The sequence below is a fragment of the Cervus canadensis genome, chromosome 1, assembly GCF_019320065.1.
Source record: "Cervus canadensis isolate Bull #8, Minnesota chromosome 1, ASM1932006v1, whole genome shotgun sequence".
Classification (NCBI taxonomy): domain Eukaryota; kingdom Metazoa; phylum Chordata; class Mammalia; order Artiodactyla; family Cervidae; genus Cervus; species Cervus canadensis.
The window spans coordinates 111,521,052-111,546,938 of record NC_057386.1 but is presented as its reverse complement, the minus strand read 5'-3'; the positions used below and the strand labels follow the sequence as shown (position 1 = coordinate 111,546,938).

The 25,887-nt window shown below is 47.6% G+C and overlaps 1 protein-coding gene across 5 annotated transcripts in view; it reads left to right on the top strand.

Annotated features, from left to right (window-relative positions):
• Positions 1 to 25,887, top strand: part of NF2 (neurofibromin 2) — a 65,904-nt gene that overhangs the window by 10,339 nt on the left and 29,678 nt on the right. For all 5 annotated transcript variants that reach the window (XM_043437087.1, XM_043437103.1, XM_043437095.1 and 2 more), the window contains exons 2-6: positions 9,979 to 10,104; positions 12,030 to 12,152; positions 14,374 to 14,457; positions 23,117 to 23,185; positions 24,149 to 24,231. In XM_043437087.1, coding sequence (XP_043293022.1) covers positions 9,979 to 10,104; positions 12,030 to 12,152; positions 14,374 to 14,457; positions 23,117 to 23,185; positions 24,149 to 24,231 — 485 coding nt within the window. The remainder of the gene's footprint in view (positions 1 to 9,978; positions 10,105 to 12,029; positions 12,153 to 14,373; positions 14,458 to 23,116; positions 23,186 to 24,148; positions 24,232 to 25,887) is intronic.

Here is a 25,887-nt window from a genome sequence, read left to right as displayed (position 1 = left end):
CGGGCGGAGAGATTTATACCTTCAGGCCCAATTATGCAATTAGAATTTTAATAAGGAGCGTCATAAATTCTTGCTTCATTGCAGTCATTATCTAGAAGGTTTTCTGCTCAGAAGCCTGATCCAGGTGTTATCATCATTATATCAACATCATCAGCCAACCACTAGTGTTTGTGAAGTGGCCACAAATTGATTATGCAGTATGCTTGGGTCCCAGGAGACGACAGCGAGAGAGAGAGAGAGAGAGAGAGAGAGAGAGTGTGTGTTAGCTCTTGCCTTCAAGGAGTTTATGATCTGCAGAACTACAGGAAAGACAGGCATCTTGGGGAAAGACAGATAACCCAATTTTTCCATGTATGTAAAGTACATATTGGATTTCCCAAGTGGCTCAGTGGTAAAGAATCCACCTGCAATGTAGGAGACACAGGTTCCATCCCTGATTCAGGAAGATACCCTGGAGAAGGAAATGGCAACCCATCCCAGTATTCTTTTTTTTTTTTTCCATACCATGGATAGAGGAGCATGACAGGCTACAGTCCACGCAACCTCAAAAGAGTCGGACACAACTTCACGACTAAAACAACAAAAGTGCATATTGACTCACGTGTCTGGTGTTATATGCTGGGCAAGGAGACTGATGAGATAAGGAAGGGACCTAAGAAAGGTCTGACTGTGGGAAAATGGAAGCATATGGTTGTGCTGAGCTGGGAGGACACGGGCTGCCTTGTAACAAGGCAGGGCAGTTGGTTGGAGGAGAGAGGAGGTAATTGGTGGAGGGCCTTGAAACCAATAATTTAGATAGATTGGGCATATTAACAGCAATGATGGGAGGAAGGGGAGAGGAAGATTACTTGCTGTGGTTGATTATGGCAGAAACTGACAGGGCAAGATTGCAGCTGAAATGTTTGTTTTGTATAAGGGTGGTTTCAGGTTTGAGTAATTTTGCTCAGATCAAGATAAGGGATTTGGGGGTCGTGATTGGTATGGAGCAGAGATACGATTGTTTTTTGGCTAAAATCCTGTTTCCCCTTTTCCCTCAAAAATAATGACTGAGTAGGAGTGGTGTGCCCTAGCCAACTCGCTGGAAAAGACCCTGCTGCTTGGAAAGATGGAATGCAAAAGGAGAAGGGGACAGCAGAGGATGAGATGGTTAGATAGCATCACTAACTCAATGGACATGAATTTCAGCAAACTCTGGGAGATAGTGGAGGACAAAGGAATTTGGCATGCTACAGTCCATGGGGTTGCAAAGAGTCAGACATGACTCAGTGACTGAACAACAAGTGGAAAATATCATAGTTGAGGATGCATTTAATTAACCCAGCCTAGGGAATCATAGCTTAGCCTAGCCTAGCTTTGTTGTTGTTTAGTCACTAAGTCATGTCTGACTCTTTTGTGACCCCATGGACTGTAGCCCGCCAGGCTCCTCTGTGCATGGGATTTCCCAGGCAAGAATACTGGAGTGGGTTGCCATTTCTTCCTCCAGGGGGTCTTCCTGACCCAGGGACTGAACCCAGGTCTCTTGAGTCTCCTGCATTGGCAGGTGGATTCTTTACCACTGAGCCACCAGGGAAGCCCAGCTTAGATCTGCTCAAAACACATTAGCCTACAGTTGGGCAAAATCCTCTCTTTAAAAATAAAGTATTTAAAAAAAAATAAAATAAAATAAAGTATTTTTTGAGACATCACAAAAAAAAGGGGGGGGAGTGATGTGTCCTCACCATGATAGGGAACACAGACATAAGACACAAGCCTGGTGGCGGGTTTTTTTTTTTGTTTTTGTTTTTGCCAGACCATATGTATGGCATGTGGGGTCTTGGTTCCCTGACCAGGGATTGAACCTATGCCTCCCGCATTGGGAGCATGGAGTCTTTTTTTTTTTTTTTTTTGGAGCATGGAGTCTTAACCACTGGACCACCAAGGAAGTCTGCAAACCAAAAAAGATTTTAATGGAACTCATTATTTACTACGGTGCAGCAAAATCATCTTTATAACTCTTAACACTGTGTACATCTGCTCCACAGAGGTGTTGGACTTTTTTTTATTTTAATATTTATTTATTTGGCGATGCTGGGTCCTAGTTGCTCCATGTGAGTTCTTGGTTGCAGCGTGTGGGATCTAGTTCCCTGACCAGGGATTGAACCCAAGCCCTCTGCATTGGGAGCTCAGAATCTTAACCACTAGACCAGCAGGGAAGTCCCTGGCATCTGTTTTTTTTTTTTTCCAAAACAGACAAATAAAAGTTAGTCATACTTAGGTTTGGATCTGGTATGGAAACGTCTTAAATTGTCAACTGTTCTCTGAATTGGTTCTTGTAGGGCAGCCGTGGCTGCAGAGGTCAGTTAGGGATGAGCATTGAGAGCGGTTACAGCCCTCTGGCTCTGTGTTCCCGAAACCATGGCAAACACGCGGCACGCGTCCTCAGCCCTGGCAGGCGCCGTTCCCTCTGCTGCTCTGTCTGTCAAGGATCCGACCTTTCGGCACTTTTTACGGCAAATGCTGGGGCAGCTTGTGAGCTAATTAGGAGAAGCCCTGATAAGTGAATGCCAGGTCCCTTCGTTCTGTCGTCTTCTGTGGAGCAGACAGCCAGTCCAGTAGCCTCGCTTGGGTGGCTGATAACCCAGTCCCCTGACATATATGAAACGGGGTGTCAACCTCTCTGCTAGCTTCTCCAGGCTTGAGTCTCTTCTGTAAAGCTGAAGTGTCTTCTGATTCTCAGGCATCTCACGCACGGCAGTCAAACTCGGTCCTGCTTCTTCAAGCTAGTTTGCCCTGTTCTGTTTGTGGCCTCTTCCTGTGTCGTGTCTGGCTTTCCACGCGCCCTGCGTGGCTGTCTCCAGCAAGCACAAGGGGTTAAAGAGAGCAGTGGGAGAAATACGACTCCGTGTCTGCCAAAGCCCCAAAAAGCAAGTGGTCGTTTTAGGACTGTGAGTCTAAACCTGGCCCGTTGTGAGAAGAGGTCGTGGATTTTTACTAACGTTTCCCCAGTTAATAGACCCCCATCAGCCCCATACGTGATTGGTGCCAGTTGCTTCCAACAGCAGGAAAAGCACTGCATTCCCGCTACGTCCTCCGCCCCGGAGCCGTAAGTGCTTAGCGCTATTTCCTTAAACCGTTCGAGGTTGATAAATGACAAGCACTTCACTCTGGGTAAAGCTCATAAATTCAGCCCCTACCAAAAATAACAAGCTGACAGCACTTAGTCCTGTTTATAAAGTTCATACACATCCATCTCTGATGGAGGTGCAGGGTGGATCTGGGAAATAACACCGCAGCCCGTTAAAATAAAGCGAGAGTGCGGCCAGGACGCAGCAAGACGCCCCGGGCGCCCCGCCAACTGCCCCGCGCGCCACGAGCATCTGAAGGAGGAGGCCGGAGCCCACACGCCGTGGAGTCCAGAGCCCTGCTCCTTCCCACAAACGGCCTTTCTCACTCCCTCCACCGCCCCTCTTCTTTCTGCAAGTGAGCTCCTGCCTCCTCTTCCCTGGGCTGAGGGGAGGCGGTGGAACCCGTCCCTTGTGGAGGAAGAGATGGAGTCAAGCGAATCCATCCGCCAGCACAAGGAGCTGTTCTCTTTCTAGCAGTCTGCTTGCGAAAAATGGCAAACCCTCCAAAAAAAAAAGGGCCCATAAGTGCAAAGCCTGAATGACTTATGTTCTAGCAGGTGTCAGAAGAGGAAATGTTTTAATAAAAAAAAAAATAAGAGACTTCCCTGTTGGTCCAGTGACTAAGCCTTCGCACTCCCAAGGCAGGGGGCCCCGGGTTTGATCCCTGGTCGGAGAACTAGATCCTACATGCCACAATTAAGAGTTTGCATGGGGGAAAAAAAAAGAGTTTGCATGCAGCAGCCAAATAAATATTAAAATATGAATAAACAAGAAACTCATCCCACTGGTCGTGGCTCCTTAGAGACCTGGCAGGTCTTGTTGAGGGGAGGCCTGTCGACTGGGAAACAGTGACCGAACGACCCAGGCCCGGGTGGGCTGAGGAGGGCGTGAGTTGGCCGCGGAGGCCGTGAGCCGTCACAGGGCGGCAGCCGCAAACTCGGTAGGGCACTGAACATTCAGGGCTGCAGACAGGACAGCCACGCTGCCCCTCAGACACCAAAGCGCAGAGAACGTTCCTTCCCTTTGCAACAGCTTGGACCCGAGCCGCAGACATGCTGTTCCCTCCGGCTGGCACGACCCGCTCCCCCCATTCCTGTATCAGAGGACCAACTACCACCTGGCTTTGGAGACCCAACTCAGACCCAGCATCTCCCCTGGAAGGCCCCTCTCTCCCCACCAGACCCCCAGGCCTGAGCTATGTCCCCCCAGTCCTCTGTTCTGTGAGCATTTGCCAGGTCGCACTTTCCTCCTCTGTTCACCTGTCCTCCCCGTCAGCCATGAGCAGGGACAGCGTCTTGTCCCGGATCCCTCATTCATCCCTAGGGCCGAGCGCAGTGACGAGGACGTAGTGGGTGCTCAATAAATGTTTGTCAAGTGAGTGACGGCGTGGTTAGCACGATGAGAATTGATGATGCCCTTCCTGATCTGCCATCCATCACCCGTGAAGTGGAACACGACTGGGAGGCTTTAAACGATGCCACTTGCGAATGTAGGGAGGAGAGGCGGGGTTAGAATGAGTAATCACCCCCTTTTATTGAGTATTTATTGCGGCGCCTTCTCAGGCTTTTAAAATGTATCAGTGCACTTAATCCTGAGATCAATCTGCTAAGACAGGTTCTGTTCATTATCCCCATTGCAGAGCACAAGGAAGTTCAATAACTTGCCGAAGGTCACACGGTGGCAGCGAAGAGATTCATACCGAGGTTAGATAACCATGGTTTCTCTCTGCCTTGGAGGCTGGTTCCTGGAAAGACTTAAGCTCGAATCTCCAGAGGCATCCATCTTATGTAATGGTTTAATTTCTCTCCTGTGCATGAAAAATGGGTATGAGCTCACGTTCCATTGCATGGAGAAAGCAGGAAACAGCCCCTCGGATAACTTTCTGTAGTTCACGAGACAGGCAGGGTTAGGTGACAAAGAATTGGTTTGTTTATTTATTTAAGTCTTCATCGAATTTGTGACAATATTACTTAGGTTACAATATCATGTTCCAATTTTTTGACCTTGAGCCATGTGGGATCTTACCTCCCCAATTAGGGATCAAGCCCACACCCTCTGCACTGGAAGGGGGAAGTCCCTGAAGAATTGGTTTTAGACGGTAGTTGAAAGTATGGCATCGCAAGTGTTCCCCAGCCACGCTGAACAACAGTACTGCCATTTCCTGCAAGGACCGTCTCAGCTGTTTGGCCTCTAGACCTTCGCATACGCTCTTCCCTCTGCCTGTCACACACGTCCCTGCTCAATCCTCCTTCCCCAAGTCCGGTCCTCACTTGGCTTCCCTATTCCACCTGCTCAGATGCAGTTTCCCAGCCCTCCCAGGTAGAGGGTCCCTTCCTGCCCCTGATGTCCCTGCCAGTGCCATAGCGCTGACAGCCACACTGGGAGCTGACCTGTGTGTGGGGAGAGGAATGATCACCTGTTCTTGACAGGTCTCCACTCCGGGCCCGTTCTCTGAGAGCGGAGACTGTCTTCTGTTCCCCATTAACCTCCTGTACCTCATCTGGTGCTTGGACACAACGTGTGTTCTCTCAATGTTTGTTGAAGGAGTGGATGAACAGTTCATTTTAGTTTACACTTTTGAGCCTCAAGGTTATTTTGGCCACGCCATAGGGCATGTGGGATCTTAGTTCCCCAATCAGGGATCGAACCCACGTCCACTGCCTTAGGAGCATGGAGTCTTAACCACCAGGGAAGTCCAGAGTGAAGGGCTTTTCCTTTTTTTTTTGGAGCCAAGGGTTTTTTAAGTGGTCAAATGTGTTCTGTCGCATAGCCATCATTTGCCATGTCTTGTGTGTACACACTCGGCGGGCGCCATGGGGTGTGGAGAGATAACCTGTGTCGCTCCTGTTCCGAGGAGCCCACCAGCTCAGTCGACCGGCGACAGAACTAGAGGCAGGTGTGGTCACGTGCTGGCGAGTCCAAGGACGCCCCATCACAACCCAAGACCTCCCTTCTGCAAGGTGTCCTGAGAATCGCCAGGAGTAACTGTGAGCAATGGTTCTTGTCTGTGAAGAAGTAGAAACCCACATTAGAGGACTGAGCAGGCCGCCCGCCAGCCTTTGGGGGAAGGCATGTTGAAAAGTGCAACCTCATGTAGGTAACAGCACGCTGGAGGTTAGCTGTAACCCAAGAGAGACTCTTGATGACTTGAGAATAGAACACTTTATTTTATAAATAGCGCGGAGACTTAAAATCAGATGTATTTAGGACGCCTCTACCTGGTTTCCTTGGGCACCTTAGTTGAGCTTTACTTTGTCTAGAACTTAATTACTCATCTGTTTCCCTCAAAATTAGCTGCTCCTGCTTCTCCCATCTTCCAGCCTTCCTTTCCTGGAGCCACCTGATGCTCAAACCCAGAAATTCAGGTGTTTCTCTCAATGCTTCTCCAGTTCTCAGCCTTCCTCCCCTTCCCACTCGCCTTCCTCTGGGTGGGAGTTGTCCTCACTTCTGGCTTTCTTGATTCCAGTCTCCTTTGGGCTTCCCTGGTGGCTCAGACGGTAAAGACTCTGCCTGCAATGCAGGAAACCCAGGTTCGATCGCTGGGTCGGGAAGATCCCCCGCAGAAGGGAATGGCCGTCCACTCCAATATTCTTGCCTGGAGAATCCCATGGACGGAGGAGCCAGCTGGGCTATAGTCTATGGGGTCTGAAAAGAGTCAGACACGACTGAGAGACTCACACGCCCCCCAACCCATTCTCCATCATATTGTCAGCGTGCATTCTAGAATACAGGGCCGATCCCATTATCCGTCTGCCTGAGGGTCTTTGACCGGTCCCCTCCACACCCCGCCAAGTTCAGGCTGTCTTGTCTCACCTCTGCCAGATGACCTGCATTTCTTTGTAGAGATCAGGACATTTGTTTGTTCTGAGACGTATTCCCTTTCCTCCTTTAACTAATTCTCCTCTGTTCTTTAAAGCTTTTCCCCACCTGTGTCCTCGCTTGAGTCTCTGACGGGGAACAGGCCTCCAGCATTTTCACATGTCTAATGTTGTTTGACACATAGAATGTGCTCTGTGATGCCTGCTGAAAGATCAGCTGAGAGGACAGGGGGTTTGCTGGTGGCCTAGTTAGGTTAGGATTCGGAGCTTTCGCTGCCATGGCCTACCTAGGTTCGATCCCAGGCCCAGGAGCTGAGACCCCGCGAGCTGCGTGATGTAGCCAAAAAAAGAAAAATGATAAGAGGAAGCAGAGACTTTAATTCACCTTGAGCTGTAAAGGAATAATATTGGGCCCTTGCAAGAACAGGTTTTATTTTAAGGTGGGAGAAGAGTGTTAAGACCCCAGTCACTTACTGGAAAAGATGGCTGGGGAGTGCTGGTAGAGAGCAAGCCAGAAGGAAAGCCCACAGAGCAGAAAATAGGCGATCGGGGGCGGGGTGGGGGGGGGGGTCTGCCTACCTTAGACCATTAAGAAAACGGCCCATGTCTGCTGTAGCAGGCTGCCAAGGAAGGTCTCCTTATTTATACAAGAAGGGGACAGGTCTGCAGTAGGTAATTAATGACTCAGACTCGTTTCCAATTTGACATCCTACAGTTCTTAGAGTCGAAGTTGAAAATCCAAGACAGGCATTCTGTGTTGGTGTGAGAACCGCCCCACCCCCCCAACACACACACACACTTCATTGCAAGCCCCATGGGAACAAAGACATTGTCTCTGCCTTCAACAGAGATAGTTTTGCATTTCGGAAACAAAGAGGTAGAAAGGAATACAGGAAAACCGCCTTGATAGGAGGTTGTGTTTGAGAATTTAAGCTCCCACGTCAGGAAATCCAGTCAGCATCCTCTCGGGAGTTAGGATGCACCGCACATCCCCCAGCAGACAGCCCCTGCCTGCCAGAGCCTGCCCAGCAGCGGCCGTGAGTTATGGTGGATGGGGAACCTTTACCTTGATCTTCTGGGCCGCTGGGTGTTTCACTTCTCCAAGTTAATGTCTGCTCTTAAGCGTTACATTATCTGGTAGCAAAGTAGTCATTTATAATTTATATACTATGTGCCAGCTTAAAATAGAGACAAGAGGATCATCGGCGTTCTGAAGCTCCTTGTTTTCCAAAATAACATTTCTTCGGTGAAGTCTGCCGGTAGGAATTAAAAAAACCTGCCGTGAATTAAAAAGCCCTTTGTCCAGCAGTCAGGCTGGGACACAGGTGTGCCAACAAGCATTACTAGTAAAGACCTCCACCTCTGGGGTGGCGCAGGGGCCCCACTGAAGTCCCAGAGAGGGGACGGGGGCAGAGCTTGAGGGACATTTGGAGAAACGGCCCCTGTGAAGGACAAAAGCCAACCCGCATCTCCACCCCTTATCTGCTGAGTGTTTATGCATCTGGCTCCATCAGGTCATCGTTGCGGCAAAGCGGGATCTTTTGTTGCGGCGACCGGGCTCGGTTGCTCTGTGGCACGTGGGATCTCAGTTCCCGGACCAGGGCTTGAACCCACATCCCCTGCATTTCAAGGTGGATTCTTAATCACTGGACCACCAGGAAAGTCCGTGTGCTGCAGCCTCTGGTGTCCCTCTGTGTAGGCTGCTCCTTTGCTCTATTGATGTTGATGGTACAGACCAGGATGGGCTTCCCCGTTGAGTGCTTTGTAGGGAACACGCTGTCCGCTCACATACATTAAAAATAGAAAAATCCTGCTTGAAAAGCCCTCTGTAGAGTCAGGTCTTAGCAGAAACGACTCGAATCTTAGAGGCCTCGCTTGTTTGTTTTTTTTTCCTTCTCTTATAAGAAGTCTCTGAACCCAAAATTTTCCCCAGTGCTTTTTCATCATACATCTGGAATGTGCCGGGACCTTGGGTGGAGATTTCTCTCATCAGGGGAGGAGAACAGACGCCCCTCTGAAGTCGGGTGGCCTTGCTCTTCCGATGTTTGGTGACCTCTTAGTATCTGAATCCACTGTCTGTGACCGTGGTCTCCGTGATGTGGCTCACGCTCATCCGTGTACCCGGGTGTCCATTCGAGTGTCCTCCTGACACTTGGGGGCCGCTGGGGTCGGGGCGAGGGGCTACTAAGGAGTAATATGGGAACATCCTGGGTGATATAACCGGAGAGCCACAAGGTGGCAACATTTACTAAGCTGCTGGGTGTTTTCTTCCCCTATTATGATATTGAACCTGCTTTTCCAACCATAAGATTGAAGAGCAGAGAAAAAGGGTTTAGCAGCCATTGCTTCAGGTCCTTCTGAAAGGAACACTGTGGAACCAGCACACTGCAGTGTATTCCTGTCTGTTTGTCCCCTGGGTTTCCTGTGAAGTTGCTGTGTGACTATAGCTGGGACCCCCTGCCCTCCGGCCTCCGTTACACATCGTTATGGGGGGAGACCATGACTTTGCTGGCTGGTCTCTGATGGTGCCTTTTCCCCTTGATTTGTGACTTTGATTACAACTTCCTCCCCTATATTGCTTTTAAAAATATCTAGTAAAACTTGTCTTTACATTTTAAAAAGCTAGCCTTCTATCGAAGGGCAGAGTCGTGATTAAAAAGAAGATCGACAGTAAAATCTCGAGGAAATGGATGTCCCTGGGAGCTCACCCCGGGTTAACTGGAGAAGCTCGACTCTCCTAAATGCGGATGCTATTTACCAGCCTTCCAAAATTAGCAGCTTTGGGGATATTAAGATCTGAAAGGAACTGTCCAAGGGAGGTATTGTGTGTGCTTTGCAGCGATTAAGCCATTAAGCTCTAATTGGTATTTTCCCACTCATGGTTTTGTGTGGGAAGCTTCACAATTATTTAGGAATTCTGTGCTCATCAGCCACCTCAGCGTCGTCCCCACCTTTCGGAACCTGAGAACCAGGGACTGCAGAGGAAAGGGTTTTTCCTGTGAGCAGACTGCGACTCAGACTCAGCCGGCTTCCCCTGTTGATTTCTTCCCTTGCAGATGAAGTGGAAGGGGAAGGACCTGTTTGACTTGGTATGCCGGACCCTGGGGCTTCGCGAAACCTGGTTCTTTGGCCTCCAGTACACAATCAAGGACACGGTGGCCTGGCTCAAGATGGACAAGAAGGTGGGCCTGGACCCCGATGACACTAGTGGGGCTGGCATGGGCTCCGAATTTCCCGAGTGTGTGTCTAGCTTGTTGCTCATCACGGAACATTACAGGGGCACAGTAGAGAGAGGGGCGGGTCGCAGAGGAAGTCACGTGGGACATGGGTCTGGGGAGGCCCCCCCTCTGCTCTCCAGGCCTGAAGAATCCCCCAGGACTGACCTGCCACCACTCTTGGCTTCTTCTTCGTTTGTCATCGGATGTCACCTGATTGCTCCAGGCTTTATGCCTTTCAGTAGACTGAGCCAGGAGTCAGGCTTTGTAAATAAAAATTACCATTGTATTATCTTTTTTTTTTCCGCCCACAATTTATGTCTTTGAAAGATTTTCTCAGGGCTCATGTGCTTTAGGGAATTTTTTTCGAGTCTTTTTGAGAAACACCATGGCCCAACTCAATTTACTTATTACCGTGATCTAAGGAATAAAGAGTGCCCTGGTCCCCACGGTGAAGGAAGAATGTCTCTTTTGTTCTCATGTTTCCTGGGGCCCCTGAGGCCTGGTGGAGGAGTCTGGGCTCCCAGCAGTTCTAACGTGGCTCAGAAATGGATATTGCCTCGGGGAACTGCCCTCTGCATGGGTTCTTAAATGTGCTCAGAGACACTGTCACCTCCTTACCTGCCTATCTAACCGCAGAGATGCTGAGAGCAGGGCCATACGCATTTGTCAGTAACTCCTAAAAGACCCCCAAATCTCAGAGTGAGTCAGCGTCAAATTCTTACCACAGATTACCCCCTGCAAGTGCTTACCCCATCTTATTATCTACTGCTTGGCATGATAAACAGTGCGAGCCTTCTGTCTTTCACCAGTTTGACGCTGAACCCAAGTGTTCAAATTGTGTTTACGTATGTAAATCCGGATCTTCACATTGGGATGGCTGCCGGTTATAAATTTCACGTGGAAATTCCCAACGATCATGAACGTCCCCGATCAGGTTTATTTTGAATTTCTCAGGCGCCGAGGCCAGGAATTTTGGCAGGAACCTGGAGGGTTACCCACCAAAGACAGCAGAACCATCGGTATCATTTTATGGCTCTCGGCAAAGTAAATTTGCAGTCGTACCTGAGTGTCGGCCAAATGGATATTAGACTGGGGGGCCTCAGGAGCCATGGAGCCTGCTGCTCAAAAGAAATAAATTATGACACATGTTAATGGAGCCTTGTAGCCTGTCACATGGCATGTTTATGTCCTGAGATGAAATTCATTCTGGAGAGCAGATGGCTCAAGCTTTCCAGTGGGTGGATGAAATTGTTAGAAGATTAAAGGCCCTGTGGTTTACTGGCTGTGCTCAAGTAGTTCGTGGGGGCCTCTCTAGAGGTTCCTTGAAACACAGGGTTGCCCCGATGGGGCATGTTTCACCTCTTGCTGCTCAGGTAATGATGAGATGATTCGACAGAGATGTAGTTCGTCATCTCTAAGCTCCATTCCACCATGGACTTCAATGCTGGAGGTAAGCAGCAAGACCAAACAGTAGAGGGAGATTCCACGAGTTGAGAACATTAAAAAAACTTTAATTTTAATTTAATTTAATTTTAATTTCGGCCTACCGTAAAGGGTAGTGCCCAAGACCCTCGGGTTATAAATTTCTAGTTGTTAGCTATCTCTGCGGCCTTGAAAACATTGGTGCCTTAATATTCTTAGCTCCACTCACCACTTGGGGGAATCGATTCATTTGGTTCAGAGACGCCATGTGAGTGAACATCACCTCCTGTTATAGGTGGCTCTGTGAATGCCTCAAACTGTAGAATCACAACCCTTGGGGAGTGTGACGACGGATTTAGAAGGGAGAAGAATATTTGTACACTCCCTGCAGAAGGCTCTTTGATGGTGGCCCCAGGAGGGAGAGGGGCCAACCTGGCTTGCTTTCCTTTAACTCCGCGATCCTGCAGGTGCTGGATCATGACGTCTCAAAGGAAGAGCCGGTCACCTTTCACTTCCTGGCCAAATTTTATCCCGAGAATGCCGAGGAAGAGCTGGTTCAGGAGATCACGCAGCACTTATTCTTCCTGCAGGTACCCCTTTCCGATGCTATGCCCCCAATCCTAAAAGTACCCCCCACCCAGAGATGTGGCCACAGACGCAGTCTGGACCGACCCCTCCATGTCAACCACGCATGCCTGCACGTCCTGAAAGCCAGCCCCTCTGGTTCTGTAATGAAAAAACAAGCTTCAGGACAGAACTCTGCTTGAGCGATGAGCATTGGTGTCAGATGAAACTGCAGAAGTGTGACGGCAAAAGAACCCTTGCCAGTAGCAGCTCCCTCACTAGATCCATCTCTTTGGAGAGGGATCCCGTTTTCTTCCCCACTAACTTAAAAGTACTAGGTAGTTGCCCTGGAAGTCTGAACAGAGTCTTGCAAAGAGTAGTTCTTCCAAAAGTTCAAATTTCGCTCTCGTGAAGGTGAGACTTCAGCACTCCACTGACACTTGGGATTCATCAGGCTTCAAGCCACTCTTTGTCTAGGGTTGTCTTATTTTCCACTTGCTCCCCCTTTAGATTGTGAGCCTCCTTAAGGCAAGGCTCACCGAGTGCGCGGTGGCCATCCCATAATTGTTCCACCGAATTGAAGAAATCAGGAGATCCATAATTAGAGGTTCAGAGACAGCTAGAGTTGACCCTCTTGGGGGGCAGCCAGGGGATTGGAGTGAGGGTGAGAACGCTGTCAGTTTTGTTCGTGTTCCTACTGCTTGGTCAGAGCACTTCCCCAGTTTCAGGGTTACTTTTTTTGTTTGTTTTTTGCTGTATCTTAAGGTATTTGGCATCTTAGTTCCCCAGCCAGGGATCGAACCCATACCCCCTGCAGTGGAAGCTCGGAGTCTTAACTGCTAGACCACCAGGGAAGTCCCTCCTGGTTGGTGCTGAACGCTGGAAGATCAGTGAGAGAAAAAAACCCTGCAGGGGCATTAGATACGTGATTTCCCAGAAGCAGGCATGTAGGCTATCACCTAGGCCTCCTATGGAACGTCCCAGGTGGCTCAGTGGTAAAGAATCCGCCTGCCAATGGAGGAGATGCTGGTTCGATTCCTGGTTGGGGGAAGATCCCCTGGAGAGGGAAATGGCAACCCACTCCAGTATTCTTACCTGGGAAATCCCACGGACAGAGGAGCCTGGCGGGCTACAGTTCATGGGGTTGCAAAGAGTCAGACATGATTTAGCAACTGAACAACAAAGTTTACTCTCCCCCCAAAAAAGTGTATATGTATATGCATATGTATATATATTCCCTCTACAACATTCTCATGTCAAAAGGAAGCCCTCTCAGCTTTTCTGTAGTGTGGCTTAAAAACCCAAGGGTTAGAGAGTTGCCCTGCTTTAAATGAAGCCACACAATGACCTTCTGGGCCCCAGAACATCCCGGCCTTATAGAGATGGCTTTCTTGGAAGCAGTGCCTACTCTCCATTTGACTTTGGCTCAATTTCCCCTCCCACTGAAATGCTGGAGCGCTCTCACGGCTGAGCAAGGCAAAATTTACTACTTTTATGAATCTGGTGATGTTGACGTCTGTGAAGGAGAGTTGGCTTTCCTGTTGTGTTTATTCCAGCCTGCCCCCACTTGAGGAGGCCCTCCTGCCTCTCTCTCTGGAACATCTCCCCGCCCCACCAGGCTAAGAAATTAAATGCCATGAGATATGTTAATTCAACATTATGGCTTAAGAATTATATTTCCTGGACCTCATGTAGACTTAAAGGTTTAATCGATCAAGCTTTTATTGCTTCCTTTTTCCTTAGAGCAGGCATACTGAAAGCGATGGTTTTCTCCTGCAGTCATAACTCAGTGGCCTCGCTGACTTTGGGCTCGTGTTAAGACTTCAAAAAGCAGACTCCATTTGGTCTGGTTGTGCATGTGCTCAGTAGGGGCCAAGGCTGCAGTCCTGGCCTGTTACTGACACCCCTTCAAGTTCACAGCTCTCCTCCGCCACAGCCCAGGCGTTCTCTGTCTTAACCATCACAGAGATTGTTTTCTTCTTCAGCATTTGATCATGAACAGAAGAGATAAGATGTGGATTTTTTTTTTTTAATGCCTAGCCATCTTACCAGTAACTTCTCAGGGCTGAACTCCCAACCTGTCAGCAGCATGAAAAAAATTTAAAAAATCATGCCCTTTGTCAGAAAATCATTAGCAGGCAGGTGCGGCAGGGCTTGTTAGAATACCCTGCGGCATCAGCTGCAAGCCGCCCTCAACGGCTCCCCTCCGCACGCACATTGTCACGTCTCCCCTGTCGCCCCTTGCAGGTAAAGAAGCAGATCTTGGATGAAAAGATCTACTGCCCTCCTGAGGCATCTGTGCTCCTGGCTTCTTATGCCGTCCAGGCCAAGGTAGGCTCAGAGAAGACACAGACATTCTTTCTGAGCTTTAATGCATGTCATGGGATCATGCCAGACATCCACTTCTCTGGATTTTCTGGGCTTCAGAGAGACTTTCCCCAGAAAGCGGGATGCTCTGGGACGTGCGGGCTTGGGGACCACTCTCACTGTCCCACTTCTGTACCATCTTGTGAGAGTGTGTGTGTGTGTGTGTGTGTGTGTGTGTGTACCAATGATGAGTGTACAGCTTGATGAATTTTCTGTGTAATCCTGTTTGCACATGTGGTTAATTATATTCGCTGCACCAAGCTCTCTTTTCATTAACCGGGAAAAATGAGTTTATCGTCTCCAATTTTGGCCAGACATGGCCTTGAGATAAGAAAGGCCCAGATCGTCACTGCAAACTCATCTTCTGAGGACCAGCGGCCCTGTGTGTCGGGACCACACCCTAGAGAATGTTCTGTTTGATGCCCCCCAACGGGCGAGCTGGCTCTGCTTATGGTGGGCACTGCAGGCCCTCAGGCCCGCTGAGCCCAGCTGAGCTGTCTGGTGACCTGAGAGTCTTTTCACAGAGAATGGCTGCAGTTTGGGAATGGTGGGGCAGGGAGCAGTGTTCCTATCCGCTCTGTCTTTATAAGATGAACCATAGGGTCTACCCAGGATGCTTCATGCTCCTCAGGTTTCCTGTTTTGGTCACATGCCACTTGCTCCTTTTTTTTTTTTAGGTTGTTAACTTACCTTGGAGTATAGCTCATTAACAATGTTGTGATAGTTTCAGGTGAATACCTGAAATGCAAAGGGACTCAGGCATACATACACATGTGTCCATTCTCCCCCAAACTCCCGTCCATCGAGGCTGCCTGTTGACATGTAGAGCTCCTTGCTGTGCCCACTGGGACTTTATTGGTTATCCAGTTAAAATACAGCAGTGTGTACATGTGCATCCCAAACTCCCTAACTATCCCTTCCCCCCATCATTTCCCTTCTACATGCCTTTTGCCCTTGGTCCCTTCGTTACCGCCTTTCACCGCAGCAGGGGAAGATGACCTCAGAACTGGGTCACTTTCGTTAGCTTTGTGATTTTGCATAATCTTTTTGGTTATCATTTTTCTTTTTTCATTAGAGGTCTCTATAAAGCCATTTCCCTAAAACGTTCCAGAAGTTAATAAGACCCTCAACTTCTTAGCCCACTTTTTAAGGGGAGCTTAAGATAATTTCAGATCTAAGCCAGGAAGGAAAAAAACTGGCCCACTCTTTGGAGGAGAAAAGGGTCTGTCCATGCTTGTCACACCAATAAGAGCATCAGGGTCACTGGATGACTTGTCTAATATTTGCTGGGAATTTGCCGGCCCGAGAGGAGGCTGTTGACTCTGTCACGGATACAGACACGAAGCGAGCATCTCTGCCCTCAGCGGTTGTTCAAGGTCGTTCGGGCAACCTTGGGTAAAGCTCAGGGGCGGAACACGCAGCCTTGGGATTGCATCTTGTGCCTTGCCTATCCCGCTGCCCTGACAAATGAGTAATTGAGAAAACAGAAAATGGGCCTGGATTCAACTAAAACATATGCTTCCTTTTCTGCTTTGATTAAGAATATTAATAACAGGGGAAAAATGTGTCCTTTCAATCAGTAGCACCCTGACAGTGATGAAGCAGTTGTTGTCACTTTCATTAAATCCGAGCACTTCCTGGCCCAGAACTGAGCTCCTCTCCCTCCCGCCTTCTCCCCAGCCGAGAGGCGCCCCAGGCTCCCAAGGATACCACCTCCCTCTGAAGGACTTCAGTTCTCAAAGGCCACACTGCCTTTGCACAAATTGGGGTGGGGGGGCCCAAATTCAAAGGCCACCTGTGGGAAAAAAATAACTTTATCAGGGAACCAGCAGATGTTTGCTTAAACAGATTTCAGTGTAGGAAAGCCCTCCTGATTTGGATCCTCCTAATTTAGAGATGAAAGTGATGCACAGACAGCATATGTGATTCATATGGAGAAGCGTGTTCTAGCTGTTTTTCCCGGTGTAAATTGTCATAGTCATACAAACAAAGGTGATCTATGGCTTCGAGTCTGCATTTGGGAAGCTAAGGATTATTATTGGACCATGCTCCCAGTTTCTAGGACAGCTATTGATATGAATAGGGTGCCTCTGGTTGTAATGTTGATCCGATCTTACACATCTGTAGCGTTTTACCGTTTTACACAGTGTTATAACATGAATATTTCTTGAGATTCCTCAGAGGAGTCTTTTCCAGAAGCTAAGGATCAGGAAAGGTTAATAATTTTTCTCATAATACTTGATGTTAATTCTGTTTTAATTGGAATTTATAGCCCACTATTTTTTTGAGGTGGTTTTTTTTTTTTTAATGTGTGTACCATTTTTAAAGTCTTTATTGGATTTGTTACAATACTGCTTCTGTTGTTTATGTTCTGTTTTTGTTTCTTTTTTTTGCCCAAGAGGCATGTGGTATCTTAGTTCACCGACCAGGGATCAAACCCGTGCCCCCTGCTTTGGAAGGCAAAGTCTTAACCAGTGGTCCACCAAGGAAGTCCCCCTATAGCCCACTTCCTGATGGACAGAATTTGACGGAAAAGGGAGCTAGAGGATGGAGCCAGGATGAGAACCCTAGAGTCTGATTGCCTCACTTAGCTTTTGCTCATACCATGAGAGGGATCTCTGGGTACCACACTGGTACCACCCCTTTCACTAAATCCCAGGTTCATTTATATGGTCACACCCCTCCAAACTTTTCAATAAATTGTACCTGATCCTTCTATTATATTCCATTTCTTCTCTTCCACAACCTTTCTGAGACAGACAGGAACTGTAAAAGTGTGGTGGGGAAAGTGAATTTGAGTGCATTAACACATGGGATGTAATTACGCACTAACGTATTCATTACAGTGTATTAGCTCTTCAGCTGATATAGAGACAGTTCATTCCAAAGCATAAAGAAACAATTACCCTTAAAGCATAAATACAAATAGTAATCATATGGTTCAGTTAACAAGAACCGTATTTCATAGTTGGAGTTTAGGTTATATTTCAATTAAAAATGTGTTTGTTTTTTTTTTCCCTATTCATGTGACATACCAAACCATCTTGCAATGTCTTAAGCCACCTGTTGGATTTCATACTGACAGTTTGAAAATGTGTTCTTATTAAAAATGACTTGGAGAGGGAGTGGTATATAATTCCCCAATCTTGCAGTGCTGGCCAGTAGATTCCTAGTGTCCAGAGAGAGGAAGGACTGGTGGGAGGGAGAGGAGACCTGTTTCCTAGTGTGATTTGATGCCCGTCAGGGGCAGAGCACCAGAAGGCGACTGAGAAGTTGGGTATCTGTAAAGTGCAGGTCGAGCAAGTGGAAGCGTTGAGGCGGAAGAGGTCTGCTGGGATCAGGACCATAAAGAGTCTTCACTTCCTCCTGTGGGTGATGCAGAGCCAGGGAAGGGTTGGTGTTTTGGACAGATCCTTCAGTGGCCGTGTGAAGGGCAGAATGGAGGAACACCAGTCTGGGAGCAAGGAGACCTGGTAGAAGGTTGTAGTGGTCCTTCAGACGAGACTGAAGGTTCACACCTTGGGCAGTGGTCAGCTGGGTGGGAGGAGACTGACTTTTAAATATCCAGGTAGAAAGGGCTTCCCTGGTGGCCCCGTGGTGAAGAGTCCTGCAAGTGCAGGGGTCACGGGTCCAGTCCGTGGTCCGGCAGGATCCCGCGTGCCAAGGAGCAGTTGGGCGGGTGTGCCACAGTTCCCGACCCTAAGCCCTTCAGGCCACAGCTGATGAAGCCCTTACGCCTAGAACCTGTGCTCCTCGACAAGAGGAGCCACCACGGTGAGAAGCCCACGCGGCGCAACTGGAGAGTAGACCCCATTTGCTGCAACTAGACAAAGCCTGTGGGCAGCAGTGAAGACCCAGCACAGCCAAAATAAATAGTAAAATTAAAAAAAAATAAAAAATAGCCAGGAAAAAAATATATAATATCTAGGAAAAAAAGTATTCAGAAGGCAAAACTTGATATAAGTGGTGCTGTCCTTTGCATATCTCCCTTTTGGAGGGACTTGTCATTTTACAGATGGGTATTTTCTCCCTCTCAGTGTTGATTTTGAGATGTATCATGTTGGACGTGTGGATAAAGTTCATTGATTCTAACTGCTGTGCGGCAGCCATTGATGAATAAACCTGATTTGTTTTCCCACCCTCCTGAGGAGGAGGCAGGTTTAGTTTCTGCTATTTCCCTATTGTAAGTAGTGTTTTACTGCAAACTCTTTATCTGCTTCCTTGTGTGCATGTGCTAAAGCTTTTCCCCCTTAAGATGGATCTCTAGAAGTAGAATTGCAGATACATCCTTGAATATAAAGAACTCATAAGTTTCTAAGAAAAAAGACAGCAGGAAAATGGGAGCCAAGGTTATGAATAACAGGCAGTTTATAGAATATGAGAAGAGTCTGTAGATACAAAAAGATGCTCAGTCTTACCAGTAACCAAGAAAAAGAAGAATTAAATGTGGCACTGGTGATAAAGAACCCACCTGGGAATGCAGGAGACCTAAAAACCGAGGGTTTGATCTGGGGTCAGGAAGATCCCCTGGAGGAGGGCATGGCAACCCACTTCAGTAATTTTGCCTGGAGAATCCCATGGACAGAGGAGCCTGGTGGGCCATGGTCCATAGGGTCACAAAGAGTCAGACATGACCGAAGTAACTTAGCACGCGTGCACACATGGAAATATTTCAAACCCATGAAATTGCCAAAGAATTGATGCTTTTGAACTGTGATGTTGGAGAAGACTCGTGAGAGTCCCTTGGACTGCAAGGATATCAAATCAGTCAATCCTGAAGGAAATCAGTCCTGAATATTCATTGGAAGGACTGCTGCTGAAGCTCCAATACTTTGACCACCTGATGCGAAGAACTGACTCATTAAAAAAGACCCTGATGCTGGGAAAGATTGAAGGCAGGAGGAGAAGGGGACAACAGAGGATGAGATGGTTGGATGGCATCACCAAGTTGGTGGAGATGAGTTTGAGCAAGGTCCAGGAGTTGGTGATGGACAGGGAAGTCTGATGTGCTGCAGTCTATGGGGTCACAACGAGTCAGACACGACTGAGCGAGTGAACAGCAATTGATTTACAGGAGCGCCATATATTATGAATATTACTCTTTTATCTTTTTTTACATGTCAGTCTTGTCAGTCCTTTTCTTTTTATGTTTTAAGTGACTTTTGATTTCAAATGATTTCATCAATATTCTTCAATATTTTATCCTGATGTTTTTATGGATTTCTGTTTATAAGTTTAAGTCTTTAATCCATCCAGAATTTAGTGACGGGTGTGTGGTAGGGATCTGACTACTTATTCTGTGTGTGTATTGATTAGACCTTTGTGTTTTGTGAAATCCTATTCAGAGCGTTTGGTCTCATTTTTCATATATATAAGCAGAGGAAACTATGGGTTTCTGTTTAAGAAGTGACTCTGAGAGTCCTTTAAAATGTGGACTCCTTTTTTTCTCATTTCTTTTATTGTGAATAAACGTGTTGCAGTTTATCCCAGTGAAAAGTGGATACCTTCAGACTCTTGTTAAACCATACAGTAGGGATGGAAACATGCTATTTATAGCAACAGAGACGTTTTCTTTTTAAACCCTGAAGTCTCGGATGGGGGGCCGGGAGGCTACCTCAAACCTCTAAACTTCTCACAAGTGGCCAGAGGTGGTGAAGTAAAACTAATGAAAACGAAAAGCTTCTGGGAGAGAAGTTTAAGATGCAAAGATCCACATATCATTAAACTCTTGACTTCCCTCATCATTCACTGGCAAATTGGTTTCTTAAAATTTAATTTGGCCTCAATGTGAACTGATTCCTCTCTCCCTGCCCTAAGCGTGGACAACATCACCCTGAGCATCCTGGGTCTTCCCCGCGTGTGCTACCTACTCTGCGCTTAGGGTTTTATGCCCACCTGACACCATCTCTTGACATGTCCTTAAAATTCATTAAACGACCAGCCATCCCATTATTTCCCCTTGAGAGCTTAGAACATCTCTGCTGCTTTGTTCCTTTTCCTCCCAGGAGGCCGGTGAACTCCCTTCTCGAATTTAAATTCCATTGGTTTATATCAGGGGTGGACCCAGGTTTTGTGGGGCCAGAAGCTTCTACAATTTAGGGGGTTCTTTTAATGCAAGAACACCAAATTATAAATATAAAATTAGGTCGAGGCCCATGCAGATGCAGAGGCCTGAAACCCAAGCCTCATTATAGCCTCCCAGCAGATTCACTCCTGCTTGTTTTATCAGGGAGCCTCTGTACATGAAAGACGGGGGAACAGCCATCTGCATCCATGCGGTGGTGTGACTCTCCTTTATATTCACCAGCTGCCACAACTTGAGGATCTTCTTCTTTTGTTTTGTTTGTGTTTGTTTTTTTTTAAAGACATTTAAGAGCAGACCCATACTTCAAGGTGGCTTTAATGTCCGAAGTGGAATTAGTCCAGTGGAGAAGTTCCTTCAGCAGCGTCCCTGCCACCTCCCCGGTGCTCAGATGTAACGTTTGATCAGTGCGTAGCTGGGAGCTCAGTATGATAATGTGGGTCATTACTCTCACAAGCCTTTGGAGCCTGAATTTACAGCTCTCACTTTGCATATCTGCTTGCAGAAGCACTCAGAGAGGTTTGCAAGTGCAGCGAGGGCTTTGTTTATCATTCTGTCCCTCCAAAAATCAGAGAAGCCAAGAGTGACCAGCGTCTTTATAAATAATGCAGGGCACGACAGTGACACCTGGCGCGTTACGAGCCGGGCACCATGCAGAGCGCTTCCCTGACTGCATTCTTATCACACACGCATGTACACACACGCATGTACACACGCGCGTGTACACGCATGTACACACATGCATGTACACACACACACACACACCAGGAGGCAGGCACTATTCTGACCCTTGCTTTCCAGACAGGGAAGCTGAGCTTTAGAGAGAGGGTTCCCCACTCGAGGCCTCCGGGCAGTCCAGAGCGCCCCTTCAGGACCCTCCAAGACCAACGCTCTCCTTTGACCATTTGGAAGCGGACTTGGAGTGGTGGCGTGACCTGAGTTTTTATCTTTTGACATCAGGTTGTATTGAATGCTGTGTGTTAATCATAGTTTGAAAAAAAATGTTATGGGTATTCCATTTGATCCCCCAGGAGAGTTCTGTAAGATACGTACTGTTATTATCCTCATTTTACAGATGAGAAAACAGGGACACAAAATTTCCAAGATCACTGCTGAGGAGCTGAGATTGAATTTTAAGAAGTCTCCCCCCTGCCCCCACTCCCCTCCTCCATTTCCAGGCTCCTACCTAGACCCTCCCTCGGAGGACTGTTAAAGCTGGTACAGTTCCTGACTTATTACAGTCCTCCAACCTCCCTGGCCTTTCAGAGACCCAGAGAGACTAGTTTCCTTCCAGTTTTTTTAAATGAAGAAATGTATAGACAGGATTACCAAAACTGGCTCATTTTAAGTATTGAAGTTTGACCAACTTTTTAAACTGAAAAAACAAGGCAGTCCAATTCTGCTGTTTGCAAGATAATTATGAGATTCCTAAGAGATATGGATCCTTGGGGCTTTTATAGAAGAGTGATATGGGAAGAAGGCATGATTTCCAGTTGATGATAAACATCTCTTTTCAATCCCGTGAGTGTCTGTTGAAAAACACACCAGAAATCTAAACTTGAGGTTCTTGGGAATGAGAGGGGTGGGCCATGTCCTGATCCAGTTTGGTGGGATGTAGAGCCAACAGCCAGACCTTTTTTATTTTTTTGCCAGTGTTGGTAGTGAAAAGCATAAGTGTTTATAGAAGATTATACTAAAATACTGAGCTTTGTTGTCTTGGATCAAGAGAAAAACCACTGAATGCTAATTGACAAGAGACAGGGTTTGCTGTTCTATATATTTTATGGTTAGTTTCTTTTTTAAAAAACTCCTTCATTTCTGATTATTTCCTGGTCAGGCTAACTTTCTAGGAAAGAAAGAGATAATTGTTTTGAAATCAGGAAGTTTCAAGTTACCGTCCCCTGTGGGTACATGAAAATGCAGGGCCAACTTCTGGCCCTCCTCGTGATTCTCTCTGCAAATTTAGGAAAATCAGTTAACCTTTTATTTGTTTTTTTGGTTTTTTTTTTTTTGTTTGTACGGTAAGGATGACAGTGTCGGCATCAGATTTTTCCAAAGCATTTTCCAGAGCCTTGAATGAAAGCTATTAAAAATATTGCCAGCACTGTCCCCAGCTCCCACCTAGCACTTGGCTCCAATTACCAGCCACTTACAAGTGTGTGTAGGTAAGACTCTTATCACCCGATGCTAATCACTTCTCACACAGTTGTGTTTTGTTGTCTCTCTTCAAAACCTAATGTTTTGGTAGCAGTGACTTCCTTCAGGAGTTAGAAAATGTAGCCACATTTCTCTACAAATGTCACATTCTTATTAGCACGTTTCCCATCCATCCCGTATGGGATTATGCGACTCTGTTCACAGATATAATCAGCTTTGTATCTTCATCCGAGGATAACACCCTAGTGAGGTTGAAATCTTGACTTGTCATCGGAATTGCATTGCTTCCCGGGAGCTGGGAGGGGCGGAGGCTGCGTCGACCTGTTCAGAAACGAAGTTGTCTCTAGAATCTCAATCCCTCATTCACCTTCTCTTCTCCTTTAGTACGGCGACTACGACCCCTCTGTTCACAAGCGGGGATTTCTGGCCCAAGAGGAGTTGCTTCCAAAAAGGGTAAGAAGTCAAAGTTCCTGTTTGAGAAGACATAACCGAAGGACCTGCAGGAATACAGGATGGCCGTATCGAGAACGTTTTCATAAATGTTTTATCATCAGTCTTGAGTAAAGATTTGTGGAATTCCTTTGGGGTTGTCAGGACAGGCTTGGCCTGCAGTTGGTCCTTTCTTTAAAGGTGGGTGAGCAGCACTGGTTCCCAGGGAGGGGCATAGAGCAGCCGGAGTTCAGCCCGGGGAAGTGAGCTGTTTGCCGCTGCAGGGCGCAGGTAGATGCCTGGGCGCTGTAGCTTTTAATCCCTGGTGTCTTTGGTCTTGTTGCTTATCCACAGAAGCAGGCCTGCCCTCTTCTTCAGCCACTTCTGATTCTCTGGCCCCACTCACCTGTCATGTGTGATAAAGGCCTGCTCCCCCTTTCCCCCGATTTGACCTGCCCGCCTGATGGCTTCTGTAACAGCCAAAGGCAGCTCTGGGGCCAGGGGGTCCTGCTGCTGAGTGAGGTCCTGCCTCTGGGCTGCACGGCCCAGGAGAGAGGGGCCGCTGCCAGCCCGGGAAACGGTGCAGCCTTCTGAGCTGTGACTCAGATCAAACGATGCTCGTTTACTCACCCACCTCTGCCTGTGACTGGCCCCTTGTATGTGGTTTTTGGGGCTCCCCTGGTGACCCAGATGGTAAAGAATCTGGCTGCGATGTGGGAAACCCAGGTTCAATCCCTGAGTGGGGAAGATCCCCAGGAGAAGGGAATGGCTACCCACTCCAGTATCCTTGCCTGGAGAATTCCATGGACAGAGGAGCCTGGAGGGCTACAGTCCATGGGTTCACACAGAGTCGGACACAGCTGAGTGGCTAACACACACACACACACACACACACACACACACACACACGCCTTGCTATTTTGTAAAAATGATGCATAATTATCAAAAAGGTGTGTGTGGTTTTTGCTTTGCTCTCTTCCCCGCCAGGTGATAAATCTATATCAGATGACTCCGGAAATGTGGGAGGAGAGGATCACAGCCTGGTACGCGGAGCACCGAGGCCGGGCCAGGTGAGGCTGCTCTTCGCTGGCGGACGTCTCCCCGGGGCCTCTTTTCTTTTTTAAGGCGCTGCAAAACTGGGACGTGGTTGTTGAACAAAAAGCAGTACCAGAGTACACAAAAGAGCAAGGGCGCGCCGGCAGCCACGCCGGGCTCCAGTGCGGAGTGTGCCCTCTTCCCGCGCGTGGGGGCGTGGGTACTCCCGCCTGCCGGGATGCGCAGACCTGCCACCTTCAGTGCTCATGCAGGTTCATTGTAAGATTCCTACTGTGTGCGTGCCCCGTAGCTTTTGCGTCCCTGCCCTGACTGATGGTGTTTGGAGTAGCTGTAGGTCTGTCAGTTTCACAGAACGTTCTGCAGTGTACAGTCTTACATCATTATGTACTTGTATGAGTCGTTCTGAGGCGAGATCCTTCAGAAGAAAAAAGAGTTGCTGAGTCAAAGGAGGTGAGCGTTTTGCGTCTTGAAAGGTGCCTCCCAAATCGTCCTGCGAAAAGCCTGTACCCGTTTACACACCCGTGGGCAGAGTGTGAAAGGGCCCTACGTCCCTCCCCCTTCTAATCCCCAACAATTGCCAATCTAATTTTTGTGATCTCAAACATGAAATTTTGTGTCTCAAGTATCGTTAGCTTTTCCCCAGTCACTTTGGGAATTAATCATCTTCTCGTTAGCCTTTAACATTGTTTTTGTTCTGTTTTTCAAATCAACTTCCTATGACTTTTTTTTTTTTAACTCTTAAAAAATGTACACCAGAAAGTGGACAAGTCATAAATATAACACTTGATGGATTCTTACAAAGTGAAAACCCCGGGTGACAGGAAACACCAGGTGCCCCTTCATTCCTCCCCGGAGGTGACCACTCTCCCACATCCAACTCCATGGGTGAGTGTTGTAGTTTTAAAGATTATGTTAAGTGCGGTCAGTTTCTATTATCTGGGCCTCACTTCTTTTACTCAGGGTCGTATTGTGCCATCTGGGCTTGTGGCCTGCAGCGGTGGTCCCCCCCTTTTTTTTCATTGCTGTATAGTATTCCGATATATTAATAGACCACAGATCCTTCATCCATCCCACTGTTGACAGGCCTTTAGGTGTTTCCTGGTTTTTGTTGTTACGAATAACATCAAACAATCTTCCAAACAACGGTACATCAACAATACACATGTGATTTCAAGTTACTTCAGCTTGCCACCACAGTGTCCCCTAGGGGTTGAATTTTTAAAATTCATTTGAGGCCGTTTCGAGAGTGGAGACGAGAAGAAGGCGAGGTCATAGACTTGAGTTAAGATGTTTCGACACTATGCCTGTCTGAGGGTGTTTTGCAAGTCATCGCTACTTTAAGAGCTGCCTTTAAGTCTGACTCATAACTTAGAAGTGGGCGTCCTGGCTGGGGTTTTACAACCTGAATCGCTCTCACCCCAACCTCCAGCAGCTCCCAAAGGAGTCAGATCAGGAGGCGAGCTCTCAGGCTGTTTGCAGACAGAGATGCTTCGTTACCAAAACCTTCCAGGTGAAGAAGGCACGCAGTTGGATAAAGCAACAGCTAAAATAAAATTGTGAACATCCAGATCCATTTGCGGGAGCAGACACACCACGTGCTCATCTCGAGACGGGTGTCACTGTTTACCAAGGGCAAAGCGTGAAATTGAAGCCAAGAGACACGCTAATGA